General features: G+C 51.9%; 4 protein-coding genes across 5 annotated transcripts; 2 read left to right on the top strand and 2 right to left on the bottom strand.

The window, feature by feature from the left end:
* Positions 1-186: 186 nt before the first annotated feature.
* On the bottom strand, positions 187-2,653 carry PV09_07334. Of its 2 annotated transcripts, XM_016361087.1 has the most exons (3): positions 2,112-2,653; positions 1,675-2,041; positions 187-1,613 (listed from the first exon to the last, which is right to left on the bottom strand). In XM_016361087.1, exons 1-3 carry the CDS (start codon positions 2,144-2,146, stop codon positions 753-755), a joined length of 1,263 nt encoding a protein of 420 aa, XP_016211163.1. In that variant the 5' UTR covers positions 2,147-2,653; the 3' UTR covers positions 187-752. The 2 variants fall into 2 exon arrangements, with proteins under 2 accessions (XP_016211163.1, XP_016211164.1); XM_016361088.1 differs by having other exon boundaries at positions 1,675-2,653.
* Positions 2,654-3,851: 1,198 nt separating this feature from the next.
* PV09_07333 (uncharacterized protein) lies at positions 3,852-7,622 on the top strand. Its single transcript, XM_016361086.1, has 3 exons — positions 3,852-4,466; positions 4,526-5,545; positions 5,603-7,622. The coding sequence occupies exons 1-3, from the start codon at positions 4,101-4,103 to the stop codon at positions 6,974-6,976; spliced, it is 2,760 nt and encodes a 919-aa protein (XP_016211162.1). The 5' UTR covers positions 3,852-4,100; the 3' UTR covers positions 6,977-7,622.
* A 388-nt stretch (positions 7,623-8,010) lies between these two features.
* On the bottom strand, positions 8,011-10,876 carry PV09_07332 (uncharacterized protein). Its single transcript, XM_016361085.1, has one exon. It carries the CDS (start codon positions 10,627-10,629, stop codon positions 8,170-8,172), a length of 2,460 nt encoding a protein of 819 aa, XP_016211161.1. The 5' UTR covers positions 10,630-10,876; the 3' UTR covers positions 8,011-8,169.
* A 155-nt stretch (positions 10,877-11,031) lies between these two features.
* On the top strand, positions 11,032-17,041 carry PV09_07331 (uncharacterized protein). Its single transcript, XM_016361084.1, has 3 exons — positions 11,032-15,722; positions 15,777-15,868; positions 15,919-17,041. Exons 1-3 carry the CDS (start codon positions 11,281-11,283, stop codon positions 16,875-16,877), a joined length of 5,493 nt encoding a protein of 1,830 aa, XP_016211160.1. The 5' UTR covers positions 11,032-11,280; the 3' UTR covers positions 16,878-17,041.
* The last annotated feature ends 1,695 nt before the right edge of the window (positions 17,042-18,736 follow it).

Raw genomic sequence — 18,736 nt, 5'->3', positions numbered from 1 at the left:
AGCCTCATAGCCGTTCGAGTCAGACACGATTGGGAAAGAAAAGTTTTATTTTTCTCTCCTTCTTTCCCTCCGCTGAATGCGGACGGCTGCTGAGCGAAGTGAAAATGTGATTCATCAGATTGTGAAGTTTTGCAGATTACTTTTTTACACGCGAGACAACGTTGTCTCACATAGAAGACAGAAAACGGTGCATTGGCTTTTGTCTCGGAGCGGCCTGCCCTAGGTCGTATGTGATAGCGCTTGGCGCACTGTTGTCTCACCATCGGCAAAGTAGGACTGGTGAACAGGGACGTGTAAATTTTCTTTATTTCCAGAGTTCACAGTAGGGAACGTCGTGAATAATAGCTACTCGTCGTGCAGCTCCATTGGAGGCGCTCGTCTTCACGCTAACACGAGATAAGACTATATCATAGCTTCAACTGTATTTTCAAGCGATCTTCGTTGAGTACCGTGCCCCTGGTCAGCACCTAAGCTCACTCTATTGAAAAACCCCACGGACATCCTGGCTCTGTATGCGGAGAGTGATTCCTTTCGCGTGGGTTTCCTCCCGTTTCGGGCTGAGAAAGCGGACAAATCCAGCAAACTTGGCTTGATGACCTATACCATGGGTTGGAATTGCTTTTCCAAGCCGATTGGGTTCGTGCGCGACTCGCGTCGCCAGCCCCGGGTTTGGTTCTGAAACGAGCACCCAGTGCTCAGGGCAGGGTAAGCTGTGGCAACGCAAATCATCGGAACTAGCGTGGGCTAGATCTTCAACTTTTCATGTCACGCTCAAGTGTGGCTAGGAGAGTGGAAGGATTTGGTATTGCTGTGTCGGAGTCGTTATCGATGGCGTGTGATTGTGATGAATTGCGATTTCCAGCCGTGGGATCGGAATCGATGGCGACCTCACCTTCCTCCTGCATGAGCTGCTCCATCTCGTGAGCTTCTTTCTTGAACCTGGCCAAGTACTCGTCTTCCGTGACGAAACCAGCTGGGAGTGCATCTGGACTGGAGGGCAGAACCTGGATGCTCGGAAACTCGAGGACGGTTTGGTTTCGCAAGCAGGTTAGCAGAGTGTCGGTTGGTGACAGCGGTACGAGAACGTGTTCCGAACCACTTGTTCTCGGCTTCACCAGGTAGTAGTACAGACCAAGGTCGTCCGACGAGCCAGTCGGTAATGGCTCCAATTGGCGTTGGCCTATTTTGCCTTTGACGACTGCATCGTCGTGCTCGGGGCCGGGCTCCACCGTCGCACTAGCCTGGGCAGAATCAGTGTCGGCGACGACAGGAGCAGCAGGCAAAGGTGCAGTCGAGCTGTCTGCTGCTGGCGTTGTCAACGGTTCCCTGGCGTCGACATCCTCGTGGCTTCGTTTCAACGTCGAATTTTCGATCAATTCTTTCGCAGACACAAGGTTGCCAGTTGGGGGAGGGGTCCTGTCTTGAATACGATCCAGCATGTCCCTGCTCGTCGAAGGTCCCCCGTCACGCTTTCTTTTTCTTCCGAGAGAGCCTGCTCGCTTCAGATAGACAGGCCTGTATCCCCTGTAGAGCTCTTCATCGTCGAAGATGGAGGCTACGGTAGAAATGCTGTTTTCGTCAATCCATTCAACGGTCCAGTTGATGCGCTTGGACTTTTCAGATGTGGGAGATCAGCGGGGGGGCAACGTAAGGACGGACAGCGCAACAGCGTACCTGCGTCAGTCTGGTCTGGTTGAGCTTCTGGCGGCTCATGCCCAGAGGTGCATACTCGATGTGAACACGAGCCAACTGGAGCCGGCTGCGAAAGGCTGGGTGGTTAAGCCTCGTAGATCGACCGTCTGCGGTGTGGATAGATCGCCCCTGCAGCAGCTCGTCCGCACGATCACGGGATCTCTCCAGGCCAGAGATGAAGTTGTAGTCGTGGTCTATGCCGGCCGGCGTCGCGAGCTGGCTCTTCTTGACGTACGAGGTGGGATCACGCTTGCCAGAGCAGCCGCGAGCCTTGTGTCTCTGCACGCACTCGAGGCAGCATGTCCGCGTCGAACAGGCAGGGCAGCGGTACTTTGGAGCGGATGTGTGACTGCGCCGTCCGTCAGAACTCGATGGGATTTCTGCAGCTGTAGGGTGAGACGGCGTGCAGGCCAACGCACCAGATACTGCAAAGGTCGCTTAGTAGGGGCTGCATGACGGCGGATGCCAGATCGAAAACTTCCGCTACGCGACGCTGGGCAGAGGTGTTTGTTCCCCTCTGTCTCACCTCTGCCTGTACAGGATCCAGACAGCGTCCCTGCGGCACGTGCAGCTGCAGAGACCAGACGGCCCGTTGATCGCGCTGATTTTGCCGTGCGGACAGCGACAGCCTTTGGCCTGACAGCGGATTCCGGCCCACGCGGCGCAGTCGGCCAGGAGTGCAGATGCAGCTTGCCGCGCTGACAGCGTACGACTGTGGTTTTGTAGCCTCTGCAGATGCTGAGATGGCGGACGAGGGGAGCGACGTGGGAGCGACACGGCGCGACAGGAAGAAGGCAAAGATGAAGCCGGGCCAGGACGAATTTTTCTTTTTGCTTTAGTTTTCTCTTCGTGCGCGATCCCGACATCGTCCACTGGCGACCGCCGGCGACCGGCGTAGTCGAGCTCCCGTCACACACGCTCAGCGCATGCACACGCCCAGAACACGCCCAGAACACGCCCGGCAAACGCAGCGCTCGCTCTCACGGACTGGTCACGACGTGTGCTTTTGACGATATTCGTGCGACGAGAATGCGATATGACGACATTTCGCTGGCCTGCTGGACCGATGCTCACGACCGCCCGACCGTCTGTTCTCGCCGTGGTGCTGAAACAGAAGGCCCGGCGATCGATTCCAACCAACCACGATATCGGTGGCGATGGCTGTGACCTCCACTATCGCGGCGCGATTCCTCAGGCAAGCGGTCACAGGGCATGCCTTTTCTTTGGACGACAGCACGAGGCTCGCGGCGTGGAAGGCGGTCGTGCCTCTTGCGGGCGAACGACGGCGCAGTGTTGGCCATCAGCCTGAACTTTCTGCCGTAGCCAACCACTTGCACCATCCCACAACACGAAGGGAAACCTCCGCTCGCTTCTTGCGTGCGCATGCCGCGACGGGCGTGAATTACCTGGGGACCGCAGTTGCAGAGTGAGCATCGCTCGCGCAAAAGCAAGCACTGCATCGCGCTCTTTGCCGACCAGTCTTTCAGGCCCGTGGTGGTTGCAGCGGGGTGTCCACGACCGAGACCACGCTCTGTAACCCGTGCATTGCCATCGAGCTTCGTGATGCAAGCCGCCGCTGAAACAAAACGAACAAAAAGGATTCCATCCAGCTCGACTCCTTGCCGTCGGTGGGCCCACAGCGTTCAACGTGCCGTTCCTGAGGCCTGGTCCAATAGGGGCTTTTCCCTCGCCTAGCAACTCTGTCAAGGCCCGTCACGGCAAATGCTACAGTGCGAAACTGTAATTTCGTCGACGCTCAAAAGCTCCGCTCGGCTAGTCCGCCGCCAGCTATCCGCCCCATGCCGTTCCTTGCAGAGCCGTATCGGACAGAGACTGTCTGCCGTCCTCCACCGCCGTACGCTTCTCCAGTGCGTTGCGTCGAACAGAGCCCACGGGGCCGGCCAGTCGACTCGGCACCTCCCCTGGATGCTGCAGATGAAGAACCCACCGGGTCAATAATGACATTCTTATCCCGACCTGCAGCTCGGCTTCGACCTCCGCATCCTCACCCCTGCTTGGGCTCCTCCTGATCGCTGGCGCTAGCTCTTCATCAGCGCTAGCGCAGAGGACTTGTGAAGCCACCGCTTGTGCCCTTCGGGACAGTGGACGCCAGGGCCTGAAGGCCCGAGTTCCTTTAACAATCTTATCCTTCGCCTCTCCTTTGGTGAGCGGCCGTTCGACGCGAGAATTGCTGTCTATCGGACGGCGAGGTTTGTGAAACTCCAAGATACTCGTGGCCTGGAGCTGCTATTCGCCCTCAGCTGAAGAGCGAACTCTCCAGCTTTTGATGTTTTGGCTTTTCTCGATTCCTTCCCTCGTTTTGGATTCACAGCCTTGGACAGCTTCTTCCCCTTCTTCTCTTCGGGCTCGATTCCCCTCGACCTCACGTCTCTTCTAGCTACGCGGAGATGGCACCCTCTCTCAGTCTCCGTCCCAGGACGGGCGAACGCCCCCCGACTCGCGATCAAAATGACAACAGCCTGGTGATCCCCAGCCGGACATCTTCGCTGCATTCCCGCATCACGCAGCCATTGGCCTCGACGTTGAATGTCAAGCCCGGTGCGCGTACGCCGAAAACTCTCACACATGCGTACATGGTCTGTGGTGTCGGCAGGGAGCCTTCACAATGGGTTCGAGCACCAGCACCGAGCCAAGGCAAGATTGGACACATGAAGGGAGCCGTTGGTCAGTTCTGGCTGCCAGAGATCTTGGGAAGCAGCCCACGACTCGAGCAGGACAACGAAATCGCACGCTCCCTGCATGCGGCGATGCGCGTAAGTTCCTCACAGATCCTCAATCACAGACGAGGTTCCCACTAACGCTCATCAAACAGGCTTGCTTCCCTCACGACGTCGAAATCTGCACCGGTCGCAGCCAGCCACACTGTGTTCACCATGCATTCGTTCTTCAGCAAGACTCCAGCCACACCTTGTACGGTATTGCCCTCCGCGTCTGGTCGCGCGCCGACGAGAAGCGTGCAGAGACCATTCGTGACCTGAGAAAGCGTACCGAGTCGGACTACTATGAGCAGCCCGACGAGACGTATTGGATTCCTTACTGCTTGAGCTTCCTCTCCCGGTATCCTCTGTACAACTTGCTCGGGGATTATCTTCGAGGCATGTGGATCCACTGGAACAAGGCGACGAACCTCTTCCACGCGGAAGAGGTGTCTCGCATCCTCAGTTTCCCAGCACCCCGTCTCAACGATCTTGTCCGCATTGACATGAAAGATTACGCATTGTGCTACCAGTTCCCATCCTCGCCAACAGGCTTCCAGAACTTCTCCATGTGGCCTCTTTTCACTTGCTTGTCAATCCCCAACATTGTCGGTGTCATTGAGGCTGCCGTGTCCCCAACACGCAGAATTATTTTCACCAGCCACTACCCTGCTATGCTCACCATCGCTGCCGAGACTATTCGATTCTGCGTCCGGGTTTATGAGTGGAGTGGATTGTACGTTCCTGTCGTTCACGCTCGCCACGTCAAGGAGCTTGTCCAGGAGCCAGGTCCATACATCCTCGGTGTCACAGCCGAGTGCAGGACACTCTTCACTGCGCCGCCCGATGCACTTGTTGTGGATCTTGACAGAAACTTCGTGCTTACATCCAGCCCACCAACTGCCCTTACTCCGGGCCAGCGAACCAAGATGATCAATCGGTTGACACAGGCTTTGAACGGTGAGGTCGCGCCGTCTGGCGTTCCTCAGCACCTTCGATCTGCCTATGGCGGCGGCAAGCTGATCCCCGCTGGCCAGATCATCGTGATGAGAGGAGAGGTTGAAAGCATCCAAGATCCGGATTGGTGGAATCAGGACGCTGTCATGAGCGTGATGGATCACGTCTGTGAGAAGCTTGTAAGTTCATGGCGCCAGGTCGAAATTGAGTGCCGCGAGACTAACGCGTTGACGTAGGGTCGTAACACTGGACTCAAGGCCATGTTTGGAGGCTCCGTCAAGAAGCCGCTCATGACCAAGGTTTCCATGCGTCATCTGAACGAGATTGTCCGCGAACGTAACCAATACTCGCGCGATGCGATGGAAGCATGGCAGGACTTTATCAATCTCAAGACCAGAATGGATTCCGAGCTCGCCAAAGTTACCAAGCGCAACAACTTCCTCGTCGAGGAACTTGAGAGCTGGAAGCAGCAATTCCTCAAGTTCCAGGCCTTCGCGGAGCAACTCACGAAGGAAACTCAGGATCTCAAGGTCAAAATTGAAAACCACAAACGCGAGAATCGCCGTCTCACCAACCTTATCGAACAGCAGAAGGATGACGCTGCTCGTCTTACTCTGCGCCTGTCTGGCACCGAGAAGCAGCGCGATGATGCTTTGGAGGCTCTTGTCCTTCAGCAAGAGATTGCCGAGGAGCTCGAGCGTGAGCGAAAGCGAAACAAGAAGGAGCTGGCAGCTTTGCAGCATACCAACGCTACCTTGTTGCGCCAGCGCGATGAGGCACAACGTGTTGTTCTGCATCTCCGCGCTCTCATCGATGGACAGGCTCATCACATGGAACACATCGTCAAGTCTTTGTCCACCGCACCAGAGCTCTCTGAGTATATTGAGGAGGGCTACGATGACGAGGAGGAGGACGAGGTATCACAAAAAGAAGACACGGTGGCTGCTCGTACTCACACACCAAGACCCGTTAACAAGCGTGCTTCCCTGAGGACTTTCAGCCGCGCTAGCACGGTAGACTCTAAGCACTTGGACGGTGAGGAGGTCTCTCCGGATATGGAAGAGCGTCTCATCAGCAACCCATCTCGCAAGCGATTCTCGCAGCTCAGCATGGCAGACGTTGCCGACAGACACTTGCGCGATAAGACTGACGCCATTGCATACATTATCCGCAACATCTCTGAGCAGTGTGCAGCTGCCGTTGAAGGTCTGCAACTCGCCCAGCGTGCCGACACGGACGACGACGACCAGAGCACCAAGGGAGGCAAGGCGCCATCCGAAAGCGGTCAAGCCTCAACTGCCCAGGGCAGCGACTACGGCGACGACCGCTCTGACTACCTCCAGCCATCTGAGCGTCAATCCAGCATCCCTCCAACACCGGACCTCGTTCACAACCGCTCCAGCACATCCATGTCCATCGCGAGTGCGTCGACCACGCCGGAGCGAAACAGTCTCGGCCATTTCAAGAACCACGACGCTCCAGATGTCCCCACTCGCATCGTCGAGGACCATGACGACTACAATAATATCCCCGAGGTCGAGCCGATGAAGTACGCCCAAGAGGTGCGGCGCCCCAACACTACCCGCCTAGGCGGCCTCGGCTCGGTTTAGACAAGACGGTTTTTCCAAATGTCTTTTTAAGAAGAAGAAAGAAAATGGCTTCTCGCGCTGTTCCACCTCCAAAATCCCTCTCATATGTGCTGTCAGCATATCATTCTCAAGGCCGGTTACGAAAGCTCCTTATTATCCGCTACTATTGATCAGTTACCTTGCTATCCTTTTTTTTTTATTAATTTTCCATTGATACCTCAGCGGCGGCGGCGTTGGCGGGCTCTCCGATATTACCGATATTGTGTTGGAGCAAGTGTTTGTATTGTCTTTCACGCTGTGGCTTCCGAGCAAACGCCTGGACATTTTTTTGTATGTATGCGTGTCTGTGTGTGTGTGTGTGTGTGTGTGTGTGTGTGCGTGTGTGCGTAGAAGTTCATCTCGCTGAAATCTGTCTTAATCTGGAAGCAAATGGGACTTTTTTTTCAGGATGATTTAAGAATAACAAAACACGCGGACCGGGCTGGCTTTTGCACGAGAAAGCTCGGTGTGAGAAGTTGATTTTTATGTTTTTTTTTATATTTATTTTTTTTTTTTTCATCTACTTTCGCGCTTGTGGCGACGAGGGGAGCAGAGACGGCTTCAATTTCTAGCTAGCACCAATCTTATACTCTTCTTGAACCCTCTCTTGCCTGCGTCCTCTAATTCACACATGTGTCTCACCGCCCCCGCGTGCGTATTCCCCATGTCTTCTTTCCTCCTTTGCGATCTCGTCGACGCGTTCAGATTTGAGTTCTGCTTTTTGAGAAAGGAGAGGTGAAAAAAAGAGGGGGGGCGGAAGGGCGGAGGTGCGTGCAGGCTTTAGGAGTCGAAGTTGAGCAAAAATAATGACACAGGATCCACGTTTTCGGGTGAAAATGTAAGTGAGACGCCGATGGGCGATTGTGTGCGGATACCAAGTGGTTAGAGAACAAAAAGTCCACAGAGGGGGAATAATACGACTTCCGTTCTAAACGGCAGGGTATACGGGGGTTTGCAGCGAAAACACGTTGCAGTTTGGACAGGTTCTAATGCGATCTCGACGGCAAGGCTAGATGACGATGATGATGATGATGATGATGATGATGATGATGATGATGATGATGATGGATGTAGGATCTCTCTTCTATCGATCCCAGAGGTTTCTTGGCAGTGTTCCGAGGCTGGCGCAGGCAGACAAAAGCCGATCGGATGACACGGACGCAGGAGCAAGATGGCTAAGCTTTTGTCGCTGCCGCCTGCACGCCGTTCCTCTCCACCTCTCTGTCCACGTCCCAAGTGCTCAAAAAGCTCGTCGCCATGTCCAATGCCTCCTCGATTTCTTGGCTGTCGTAGCCCGTCTCGCTGGGTCCCTGAGCCTCCTGGTAGCTTGGTATGGGCAGTGCGGAGGGTGCGCTGGGCGCGGTGCTTTGCGCCGCCATCGCGGAGGATCGGGGAGCGTGCATGAAGCTGGAGAGTGTCCGGGCGGGGTCTGACGTCTGGTACGTCGCCGGAAAGGAGCGAGAATGCTTGGACAGGACTGATTTGGGTGCGGGTGTTGTGATGGGAGGCTGAGAGGAGACGTTGTCCTTGCGAGGAGTAGGATTTAGCGGCGTATTCGAAGCCAAGGGCGATCGTTCTTCCTCCTTTTCGAAGCCTCTGGATTGGAGCGAAGGCTTCGTTTGAGGCCAGCCTGCAAAGCTGATACGTTTCTTCTCCATTTTCTGCTCGCGTGTCGGCTTTTTCACCGTGCTCCAGCTCAGATCCGCGGCTGCATCCATGAGATCCTGAGTGCTTGCTGGACCAACGCGAGCCAATGACGCAGGCTGTGGTCGGTTGAAGAATGATGGAATATCCGGGCAGCGGAAAGGTGTTGCAATGTTTGCAGCTGGAGATATCTCTCCGCCGCCTTCTCTGAAGCGTCCTTCCGCTGAGCTAGCGTTGTAATCAGCGGAATTGCCGCCGGCTTTCTGAGCAGATTGTGTTTCCTGAAATGCCAGATGTGCGCGGAGCAACTCTGTCTGCGTCGACATTTCCGCGTTACAAGTGAACATAGAATAAGCACGAGAGTCCTGTCGATTTGGTAGTTCCGTGGTTGTCTTGTTAGATGGCAGATTTGCATCCTTATCGCCATGTTCATGATCCACGACAAGGGCAGACGAACTGAAGGTTCTACGCGCTACATCGCTCTCCTGGGCTTGGAATTGAACATCGTCTTGATCTGATAGAACGGACTCCATTATTTTTTGAGCATTCTTCTCATGTTCTCTCGGTCTCAGCTGTTCGCTGGGCTCATTTCGTCTCTGAGTGGTTGATGGTCTTTCGGAGACAACTGTTGCACTTGAACTAGAAACAGGATCTTCTTCAACCTGGTGTAACTCCTCGGCGACAGATTCATAAAAATGTGAATTGTCCTTTGAAGCTCGCTCCTCTTTATCTGGACATTTTATTTTGTCATCCGGCTCCGTCACATGTATTGAAGCCTCACTCACTTCCGCAGCGACGTCTTTAGATTTAGTGAGCGTGGTGTGATTGATCCCATGCTTATTTTTTAAATGATTTCTTACACCACTGCGACTAGCATATGCCTTTGGTCTATTCGGGCCGAACGATAATGGACATGGCCATCTCCCTTCATCGTTGGTGTATATTGCGACAACTTCTTGCATCTCGCCCTCTTGTGCAAGCGACTCATGATCTCCAACAGCGAGCTCTTGGTTCTCTTTAACCGAAGCGACATTTGCAATAGATGCTGGGATGTGAGCACTTGGATCGTGAAGCTCATGAGTGCTTGTCGTTGTAGCCTTTGAGGCCCTGGACTGATTTGGGCCTTTACTTCTTGGCATTTGGCGTTTCTTTTCATCATCTTTGAAAACGAAACCAGGCAAATCAGGTCCTTTGCGCAATGTTTGGTCCGCTTTTCTCAGTTCCACTTCCGTACGTTGAACTTCTACTGGCTTATCATCACTGATCATGGAAACTTTACTCAAGGTAAGAACATTCCCGGTGTCGTAGAAAGCGCCGAGAATGCCATGGTGACTTTTGCGTGGTGGTTGCTCTGAATTGGATCGGTTTGCTCCGCTACTCGGCCCGTTGACCTTCAGGCTCTTTGGCGGAAACTCAGAAGCTGCTATTGTTGATGCTCGCTGGCGTGCATGAATATCCGGGGATTTACGCGGCTCCCTATTTCCGAGGAAGTATCTTGAGTTCGTATGTTCCTCATCAAAGTCATCATCTGTCTGATCTCTCAATGCTACATTAACTTCGCCACCCAAGTCAGAGGAATAACCAGCGTTTTTTTGATTCCTTAACCAATCATGGCAGTATTCTGATCCTCGACGGGAAGTATGTCTCGTCACGCTGTCTGGTATAGCTGAAGCGTCGTGACCCTGCCTTTGGAACTCGTCCCGACTGTCCGCTATCGCTGTAGCGTTTGTTATGGTACTCTTTGAGTGCTGGCCACTCAATTTCCAAGGATTTACCCATCCAGATTCGAAGGGCCCTCGCAAGGACGCAGACGCTATGAACACATCCCTCTCTTTTAAGACATCGCGCGCAACCGCCTCTATTCTGCGTCGCTTAGCCGCCCGCTCGGAGTCCGCCAAGGAGTCTTCGGGATAGGTATGGATGATCTCTGTGCTGGGTGGCGAGACGAAGCATACATTTTGGAGCTGAGGCCGTTTCTTGAAGACTGTCATACTTGGGAGTAAGCCTGAGGAATTGCAGGGCTACATGGAGGATGATCGATCTGTTGAACTGCGGTTTGATGTCCTGGTTGCTGGGGAAACTGTACCAGCCGGAAGGGTTGCAAAGACTCGAGCTTTGGGCGACTTTGCAGGAGGCATGAGCTACACAATAGGAAGCGAGCCTCCGAGGGAGCTCATATAGGTCCCAAGCCCGCAGCTTGTCACCAAAGACAACCGCGTCTAAGTAAATTGATCTGCTAGATAGTCAGCAGTGCAAACGGACCAAGTGCGTGGTGGCGGCGGCTGATGTGGTGTGCAGAGCCTTGCGCTAGTCCGATTTAGGACACAAGGCTGGCTCCGACATAGGGCCCATGAAGCCCATCATCGTGTTTGATACAACCATAAACCTTCCAACGCTGTCGCGACCACTGCATCGCAGGCAACGCGTCAGAATATTGCTAAGGACATGCAATTATTACCAGATTTTTCTACAGGCTCTCGACCACGAAGTTTAGTTCGTGTTCTGTGAGGGTTGCAGTCCTGAACATGCGCGTCGAAGAAGTTTACAGGTTGTAAACAAAAGCCTCCACACGACAAACTCGACCGACAACGTCGATACAATTTCTGCAGCCCGACGAGCATACGCCGCTGACACAACCCAAAATGACGCTTCCGCAAGCGCTGAAAGAATGGATGGACGACCTATCCGAGGACTGGATTTCCCAGCCTCCCTCATCATCGCACTCTTCGCCTTCTCAACTACACAATTCGACCTTTAAGCAAAAGAGTGTTCTGTCCGAGCGCTCACAGAACGCGAGCAATATACAGGCTAGTTCTGTGCAAAGAAGGGATCGCCAGAATGGTCTATCACGGCGCTCATTATCTGATGCCTCGTCCTCGGGTTCCCAAACTGGTCGATGTTGCGGAACCACCGCTCGCAAATCAGTCAGTGCCTCTCCACCCAAGTCAAGACGCCAGAACGAAGAACTGGAGTGGAAGAAGAGACTTTTACATGGTGGTATGGGCTTTGGGCAGCAAAAGGATCTGTTTAGTCCGATGGCACTTGAGAGCTTGTTCCAGAAACCCGGGTCTAAGGGCTCAGTGAGGAAGGCGCAGAGTGACAACAACAAGCCAAAAGGCCTGTCCTTTTTAAAGAGCTTGGATAGCATCTCTTCGAGTCCACCGCCCTGGCCTTCTTCTTCACGACCGAGTACGAAGATATTATCAAGACGGGGGATGCCTAGCACAAGGCAGAATTTGGAGGCGTTGGATGAAGAAGACGATGAGTTGAAACTGGATGGATCGGATGGAAGTCAGATTGAGAAATTGCCAGAGAAAACTGAACTTTCTAATAGTGAGACCACGACTCATGGCGACCAGCAGCAACACGGGTCACGAGCGCGTACGGTTCATAGCATAAATCATAATGAGGACCTCGTCTCGCGTAAGACTTCTTTTGGATCAGCCCGACTGCAACCTGCCTGCGAGAAGAACTCTCGTGCAACTAGCTGCAATTTCAGCCAGAACAGCGACGACTTCAGCCCCGTATTTATCTCAAAGCACAACACTGCCGATGGGCGCATTGCCTATGCAGCCCTGGACCTATCGAAATCAGAACTAGAGGCTCAACTGAAGCGTCTAAGAGCTCCGAAAGCAACACCTTCCAGAGCCATATCACAAACAGTGCGAAATACAACAACAATTGGCGATGACTCTTCACTTGCACGGATAGAATCGGAAGCTCTACCGGAGGATCTCCCCGTTGGTACGCCTGACGTGGTTGATTTGCCAAGTATTGGCGAGTTCGTCAGCATCAAGAGAGGAGGCTACTCAGACATCGGCTCCTTCAAGCGACGACCACTTAGCCCCTCCCCGCTTGCTAGGCCGATCTCTAGATCAGTCGATGACTCGTCCATGCTGTTACAGTCTGAAATACAAGCCTTGGATTTGGAGTCAACTAGCGTTCTCCCGACTGCCCCAACACCTCCCAATGCTACTGCGCCAAAGACACCGTGTGCTGAACGAAAGCAAAACGAATTCCTCAGCCCGCAGAGGACGAAGTCAAGCAATAGTCCTTTGAAGCTTTTCGAAAACCATGATACATTTACGGCAAATAGGCTTCAGAGAAGAATTAGCCAACTAGAAGAACCCGATAACCTGCGTGATATGCACAAGGCAGCCGGATCACCCTCTCGGCGCCTGACCGAAGAGGATCTCTCCGTTGTTGAAGAGGCTAGTTTTATCCACGAGAAAGGAAAGGAATGCCGCAAGACCTCGATACAACGGCATTTCGGACAGGGAGACTTGGATGGTCATACTTTCGACGGAGATCAGCTCTCGTTAGAGTGTAGTCGTATCGATAACAAGGATGAGCTTCCTTCTCGCTCTCCTTCTCCTGATATGCTACCACCTGGATATCAACAGCCATTCCGATTTCATGTCGAAGAGCCGCCTTCAGATTTTGCGGATACATTCAAGGGAAAGCGTAGACCCAGCAAGACCAGCACTAATGGAGGCCTTTCAGTTGCAAAGAGAAGCGATCGCAATAGGCCAAGGCTATCTGTACATACCGCAGATGCAAGAGTCACCTCGCAGCCATCTCAAATCTCACAGGTTTCTGAAGGGAAACGCCCACTTACGCCGTCCCCGTTTAAAAGTCCGACGCCAAAGAGAAGAAGAACCGTAGTGCGCAAAGAGTTTACAGCTGGAGTAGAGGTCGACGAAACTAGAGTAACACTGACACACGATTCGCATTCCAGTTTCCAGCACGCGCTTAGTAGAAAGCGTCGAGATGCACGGCATGGAACAGAACGTACCCTTGCAGATCCTGACATTCTTGCCCAGCGCTCAATCCTGAGACCAAGAAACCCAACCCCTAGTCAACGACGCAGAACGGAGTCTGAGCAGGCCATAGATCCACATCCTGCTGCTGCTGCTGCTGCTGCTGAGACGAGCTCGTCCAGGCTGCGAGACATGAAGAAGAATCTGAGTATACCACCTCCGCCATCGCGTGAGTCAGGGGACGACATGCAGGTCAGGGCGTTGGCGACGCACCTTGCGGTGATTAGTGAGAACGTAGCGCAACGTAAGAAATCGGTGACGACACAGGATTTTCTTGACGATGCGATGAAAGTTATGCACTTCATCAGGACTCAGTACAGACCAAACGGGAGTAACCTTGTGAGCATTAACGAAGGGGAGTCAGAAAAGCAGAAGACATCAAATGAGATGGAGAGTGAATTTGAGTCACAGCTTAGGTCTAAAAGCTTTGATGATTTGAGTTTGGAGAGGCCGCCTTCCAGGGAGGGAAGGCCTCACAGCGCATGGCGAACAGGGAGGTCGGCTAAATACGATGCTAGAGTGGTGAGCCATCTGCGCAAGTTCCAGGAAGATGATAATGAAGCGTTCCTGACTGCTTCGTCACGATCATCGGGATATCACTTGGCAAATGGCAATGAAGCCACCCAAGCTCATATTGAGACCGTAACAAGTGATCCACCAGGACTGCGTATCATAGGCCAATCCAAACTTGTGCAGGAGAGAAATAGATCAGGTTCGGATTCAAGTCTGTCGAAGGCAGCCAACTCCAATGGAACTAATGAGACGAACGGCTCAAGAGCATCGCATAGCTCTCGAACAAGTATTAACTCAACCATGGCCCGTACAACAAATTCTCGAAAGTCCGAAAATGTAGCGACATTGCCACCAGAAGCTGTTGCTCATCTCATCCCAGATGAAGTAGCAGGGATGACATATGATAAGGAGTTACGCCGGTGGGTCAAAGCAAAAAGCCCAAAAAAGCCCACTGAACATCACATCGCGAATGAACATAGCGGTATGACCGGCGTGACAGGTAGTGATAATGACCCCTTTGGCGATATTCCCGATCTAACTGTCGACTCGGCTGAGGAGACTAAGCACCTACTTCTGAGCAAATCGACAGGGCGAAAACCCATCGGACACCCGCCCGAAGGGCATTCGGCGTTGATGGATTTTAGTTCAAGACCGTCGACAAGGGGTCAGGAGGAGGTCACGCAGCTAGCAAAGTCGCCTGAGGTGAGCGCTCTCCATCTCGGTTCTTGCAGGAACAGTGAACCTAGGTTGCAAGTTACTGTCACACCTGCTACAGAGAGGCGAAAAAGTCCATGTACAAATCCGGAGAATCGCATCCTAGACGAAAAGGAGCCAACAGAAGAAGAAGTCGAGCACGAGATCAGCATCTTCGAAGGGAGAGCGCAGCCTACACCTCATTCAAGGCAAATACGCAAAATCACCATTTCTATGTCTTCACCAGCATGGACTCGGGCTAAGCACGAACTATCGCCGCTGCTTGAGAGTTCCGGTGTCTCCGTGAGGGACTACGGCAAAAAGTCGTCACAGATCTTGCCAGCCTTCCATGATCAGAACAATCGCCAAACAAGTGTGCCCATGGGTAACTCCGGTGCTGTAATCAATACAAATGACCAAGAGCAAGATCTGGCGTGTTTGCCATCAAGTTCACCATGCAAGGGAGCGGATGTCACTTTCTACCTCAGCGAGCTACCGGAATTTACATTGAATCAGATCGACGAACGAGAAGTACAAGGACGAACATTAAGCAGGAACAACACCGTTGGCCCAGTCTTCCGAGGCACAGAGGACCGCTATGCATCTGGAAATCACCTCCTTGTCAGGGCACTCCAAGATACTGAACCAGATGAGCCATACTGGGAAGACCTACGCAAATTAGACATCCATGGCAAAAACCTCACATCGCTGCATCTTCTGGACGTTTTCTGCGACAGGCTAGAGACTTTAGACGCCTCATATAACACGCTAGCCCAACTCAATGGAGCACCGCATACGATCCGCTGTCTGAGCTTACAACATAATTCCTTGACCAGTCTGACAGCGTGGGGACACCTATTCAATTTGCAGTACTTAGACGTGAGTTACAATCACATCGAGAGTCTGCAGGGATTGTCAACTCTTGTCCATTTGAGAGAGCTGAGGGCGGATAGATGTTCGATCCGTTCTTTAGAGGGAATAGAGGATCTGGATGGCCTTTTGATGATGAGTTTAAGAGGCAACAAGCTGGAAGCCGTGGATTTTGAGGGATGGCAACTGCAAGTTTTTGGAGATCCTCAATGAGAATTGACTGATATGCTGATCGTTCTTAGGTCACGGTTGGAGTCTTTAGATCTTGGTGAAAACAACCTAGCCAGTGTCAAAGGCCTTCACTATCTATCTTCTCTTGAACAGCTCAGACTTGGTAAGTAACTGCAAAAAGAGAGGCGAGACAAGGTCTGACCCAACCTGCAGATTTGAATTATTTACAGCATTTCCCTCAGAATGACCGACCCTGTCCTCAACTTCAAACCCTAGATTTGAGTAGAAATAAAATAGCCTGTCTCGAACTTACTACTTTCTGTCCTGCTTTGCGGTGGTTGAGTGTGGATGGTAACGAAATTTCTTCAACAGCAGGTATCAGTCTTCTACGCAACCTGGAGACTCTTAGCATGCGATCTCAAGCTCTACAAGGTGTGGACTGCGACCTCGCCCCCTTACTGGAAGCACGTTTATCGGATCTTCAAGCTCTCTACTTATCAGAAAACCATATTTCAGCCCTAAGCCTTCCTCAGGGTTGGTATTCCTTGCGGATCCTCGAACTTGCTTCATGCGGTCTTCAAGCTTTGCCAGAAGACTTTGGTCTTTGTGTACCGAATTTGCGAGCTCTAAATTTGAACTTCAATGCCATCAAGGACCTCCGGCCGCTCCTTAACATCAAATTGCTACACGAGCTCCATGTTGCGGGAAATAGGCTGGCACGTTTGCGGAAGACTACCGTGGTGCTTGCGAAACTACGGGAGCTTGAAGTGCTTGACCTGAGAGATAACCCATTTAGCATCGGTTTCCACACGAAGGCCGTGCAGACGGGCACTGTATCTAGCCTTTCAGGCCCCGTTGATCACACAGAATCGCACATGACGCGAAAAGTGGAGAAGGATAGTCAGATGCAGTTTCTTCTCCCACCTTGTAATGGTGACACTGATGCGCAGTACTTCTCTCGCTTGGATGACGGTACCAAACTTAGGCGCAGAGTTTATGAGATGCTGTTAGCAAATAATTGCCGACAGCTCACATCGCTGGATGGACTGACCTTTCGGAGAGAACAAGTACTAGTTCGTGATGAGATATGGGATAGGTTAGTCTTGCTTGGGGTTTTGAAGAGGAGTGGCAAAGTAATCGATGATGGTGATGAAAGAGTTGTGACATTCTAATGGTTTACGAAATTGGGCTCTCGCACTTAGCATTGATCGGCGTCTAGCATTTGACTTTAAAGATGGAGTTAGGCCGGGATGTTTGTGTGAAAGTAATGTATCATTATTGGGATCGAGTGCTTAGCAAGCAAGGCAGCTTTCGAGCCAGAGCATGATGTAATGTGATTTACGTTTTAAGATTATCATTGTTACATGGCAATCGTTTCAAAGCGTCTAGTTGATTCCGTCCTGAAGGGAAACGGGACTTGAGAAACTTATTCTGTTAGAAATTGAAGAGGTGGCTTGGAGCTAGATCGATGCCGCCCCGCAATATTTGCAGCCATATTTGTCATTGTGTCCTATGCAGGTGAGAGTATGTGATGTCGACAGCGGTACCTTGAGGCTCACAAAGTCGTCGATGACAATCTCTGACACTTACCTTGTCCTTTCTCTGCCACATTGTGAGATGTCGGTTATGGTTTTCTTAATGTTGATGTACCATCCTTTGATCATATTACTGCAGCAGTTGACCCCGCGTACATAGCATATGTTCGGAAATGGTGCGGAAGACTCCGTACATGAGGCGGGAGCGCTTGTGCGTGCGCCAGTCCATCATTTAAGAGGTGTTTTGCTCAAGCCATTAGGAGCGGGGACCATCGGGCTTTGATGCCGGCGGAATCGGGTAACCCTCATTGGCTCTCAAATTCATTGAAACAAAAGTGCCAAGAAATATGCCAAGTCATGAACGTTCAAAGCCAATCAACCTGGCAGACTACGGTATCGTCTCGAAGTGTTTCTTAATGGTCCGTTCAACATGTTAGCCATGATGTATGGCGGTGGTGGAACTAGAACTCCTCCGGCCTGACTCTATTACCGTTCGACTTGCTGGGTGTGAGGAGGCTTTCTGCCCTTCCCCTTGTTTTTCCACTCGGCGTTAAGTGGAGTATGCATGACTTAACAAGAGATTTTTCCCCGAATGGAAACACTAAAGGTTGTGGATCTTAATGATGCACAATGTCCATCGTGCCGTTCCGTCGGGAGATCATCGTGACGAGCCGAGTTGCGTCTGGTCAAAGCAGGTAGCGGAAACTTTTTTAAGACCAGATCAAGATCTCCGTCTGCAGCGGAAGTGTTTCCTACCAGCCAGTGGAAGGTGTGCTACAACTGAAAACTGATCCGCATGCATAAGAGGCGTTCGAGGCCTAGCTGAGATGTGCTGATCACAAGTCGCTTTGAGAATAGTAGTAACATCTATACCATTTTCTGATGAACTCGGTTCGTCCACTTCTCTTTGCGGTTGATTTGCCTCAGCGTTGCCTGTCCATACGCTTGCGATTGCTTGAAAGTGGTACGCAAATATTATGATTTGGGTCGAAGAAGGACGATGACGGAAAAAAGTAGCGCATTTACATTGCAGCGGTAGGATGGCATATTCTGTGGGAGGAAATGAGGTTGATTGGTCGTGTACTTCGTAAAATGTGCTCCCTAATCATGCTTTTTGGATGCTTTCTTGTAGGACTCAAGAGTTGTTGTCCTTATGGTCGAGGAAGTATAACTTTGAATAACAAAGGCACTTAGGTAGCCTGCTTCCGAGAGATAAGTCGAATTGAAAGTTGTGCTCGTGATTCAGAATATAGTTTTCAAGTTTAAGGTACGCAGATGCATGTCCACGTTGGCTGCGCATTCAGAATCTTAAAATTTTCTCTCTGCCAAATGGGATGGAGATCAACGAGATGCTTCCTAGCTTGACTCGCCTGAGTTCCGCTGCTTCTATCGGTTCCCCGAACCATTCATATATCGCAGCTGAATGCGTTCCGAGTAGTTACGCGCAGTACCGTTCACAAACGCACTATTAGGCCGCGAATCATCTCCACTCTTTC

Source organism: Verruconis gallopava, assembly GCF_000836295.1.
Source record: "Verruconis gallopava strain CBS 43764 unplaced genomic scaffold supercont1.28, whole genome shotgun sequence".
NCBI lineage: Eukaryota > Fungi > Ascomycota > Dothideomycetes > Venturiales > Sympoventuriaceae > Verruconis > Verruconis gallopava.
This window is presented reverse-complemented; position numbering and strand designations above follow the sequence as displayed.

Bases quoted from the DNA above. Each gene is read 5' to 3' on its own strand.
- PV09_07334 (XM_016361087.1), bottom strand. From the start codon at position 2,146: ATGCAGCCCCTACTAAGCGACCTTTGCAGTATCTG. The intron at 2,042-2,111 runs GTGCGTTGGCCT...CGGACGGCGCAG, and splicing joins AGCGACCTTTGCAGTATCTG to TCACACATCCGCTCCAAAGT. The intron at 1,614-1,674 runs GTACGCTGTTGC...ACATCTGAAAAG, and splicing joins ACCAGACCAGACTGACGCAG to TCCAAGCGCATCAACTGGAC.
- PV09_07333 (XM_016361086.1), top strand. From the start codon at position 4,101: ATGGCACCCTCTCTCAGTCTCCGTCCCAGGACGGGCGAACGCCCCCCG. The intron at 4,467-4,525 runs GTAAGTTCCTCA...CTCATCAAACAG, and splicing joins CCCTGCATGCGGCGATGCGC to GCTTGCTTCCCTCACGACGT. The intron at 5,546-5,602 runs GTAAGTTCATGG...GCGTTGACGTAG, and splicing joins ATCACGTCTGTGAGAAGCTT to GGTCGTAACACTGGACTCAA.
- PV09_07332 (XM_016361085.1), bottom strand. From the start codon at position 10,629: ATGACAGTCTTCAAGAAACGGCCTCAGCTCCAAAATGTATGCTTCGTC.
- PV09_07331 (XM_016361084.1), top strand. From the start codon at position 11,281: ATGACGCTTCCGCAAGCGCTGAAAGAATGGATGGACGACCTATCCGAG. The intron at 15,723-15,776 runs GCAAGTTTTTGG...GATCGTTCTTAG, and splicing joins GATTTTGAGGGATGGCAACT to GTCACGGTTGGAGTCTTTAG. The intron at 15,869-15,918 runs GTAAGTAACTGC...CCCAACCTGCAG, and splicing joins TCTTGAACAGCTCAGACTTG to ATTTGAATTATTTACAGCAT.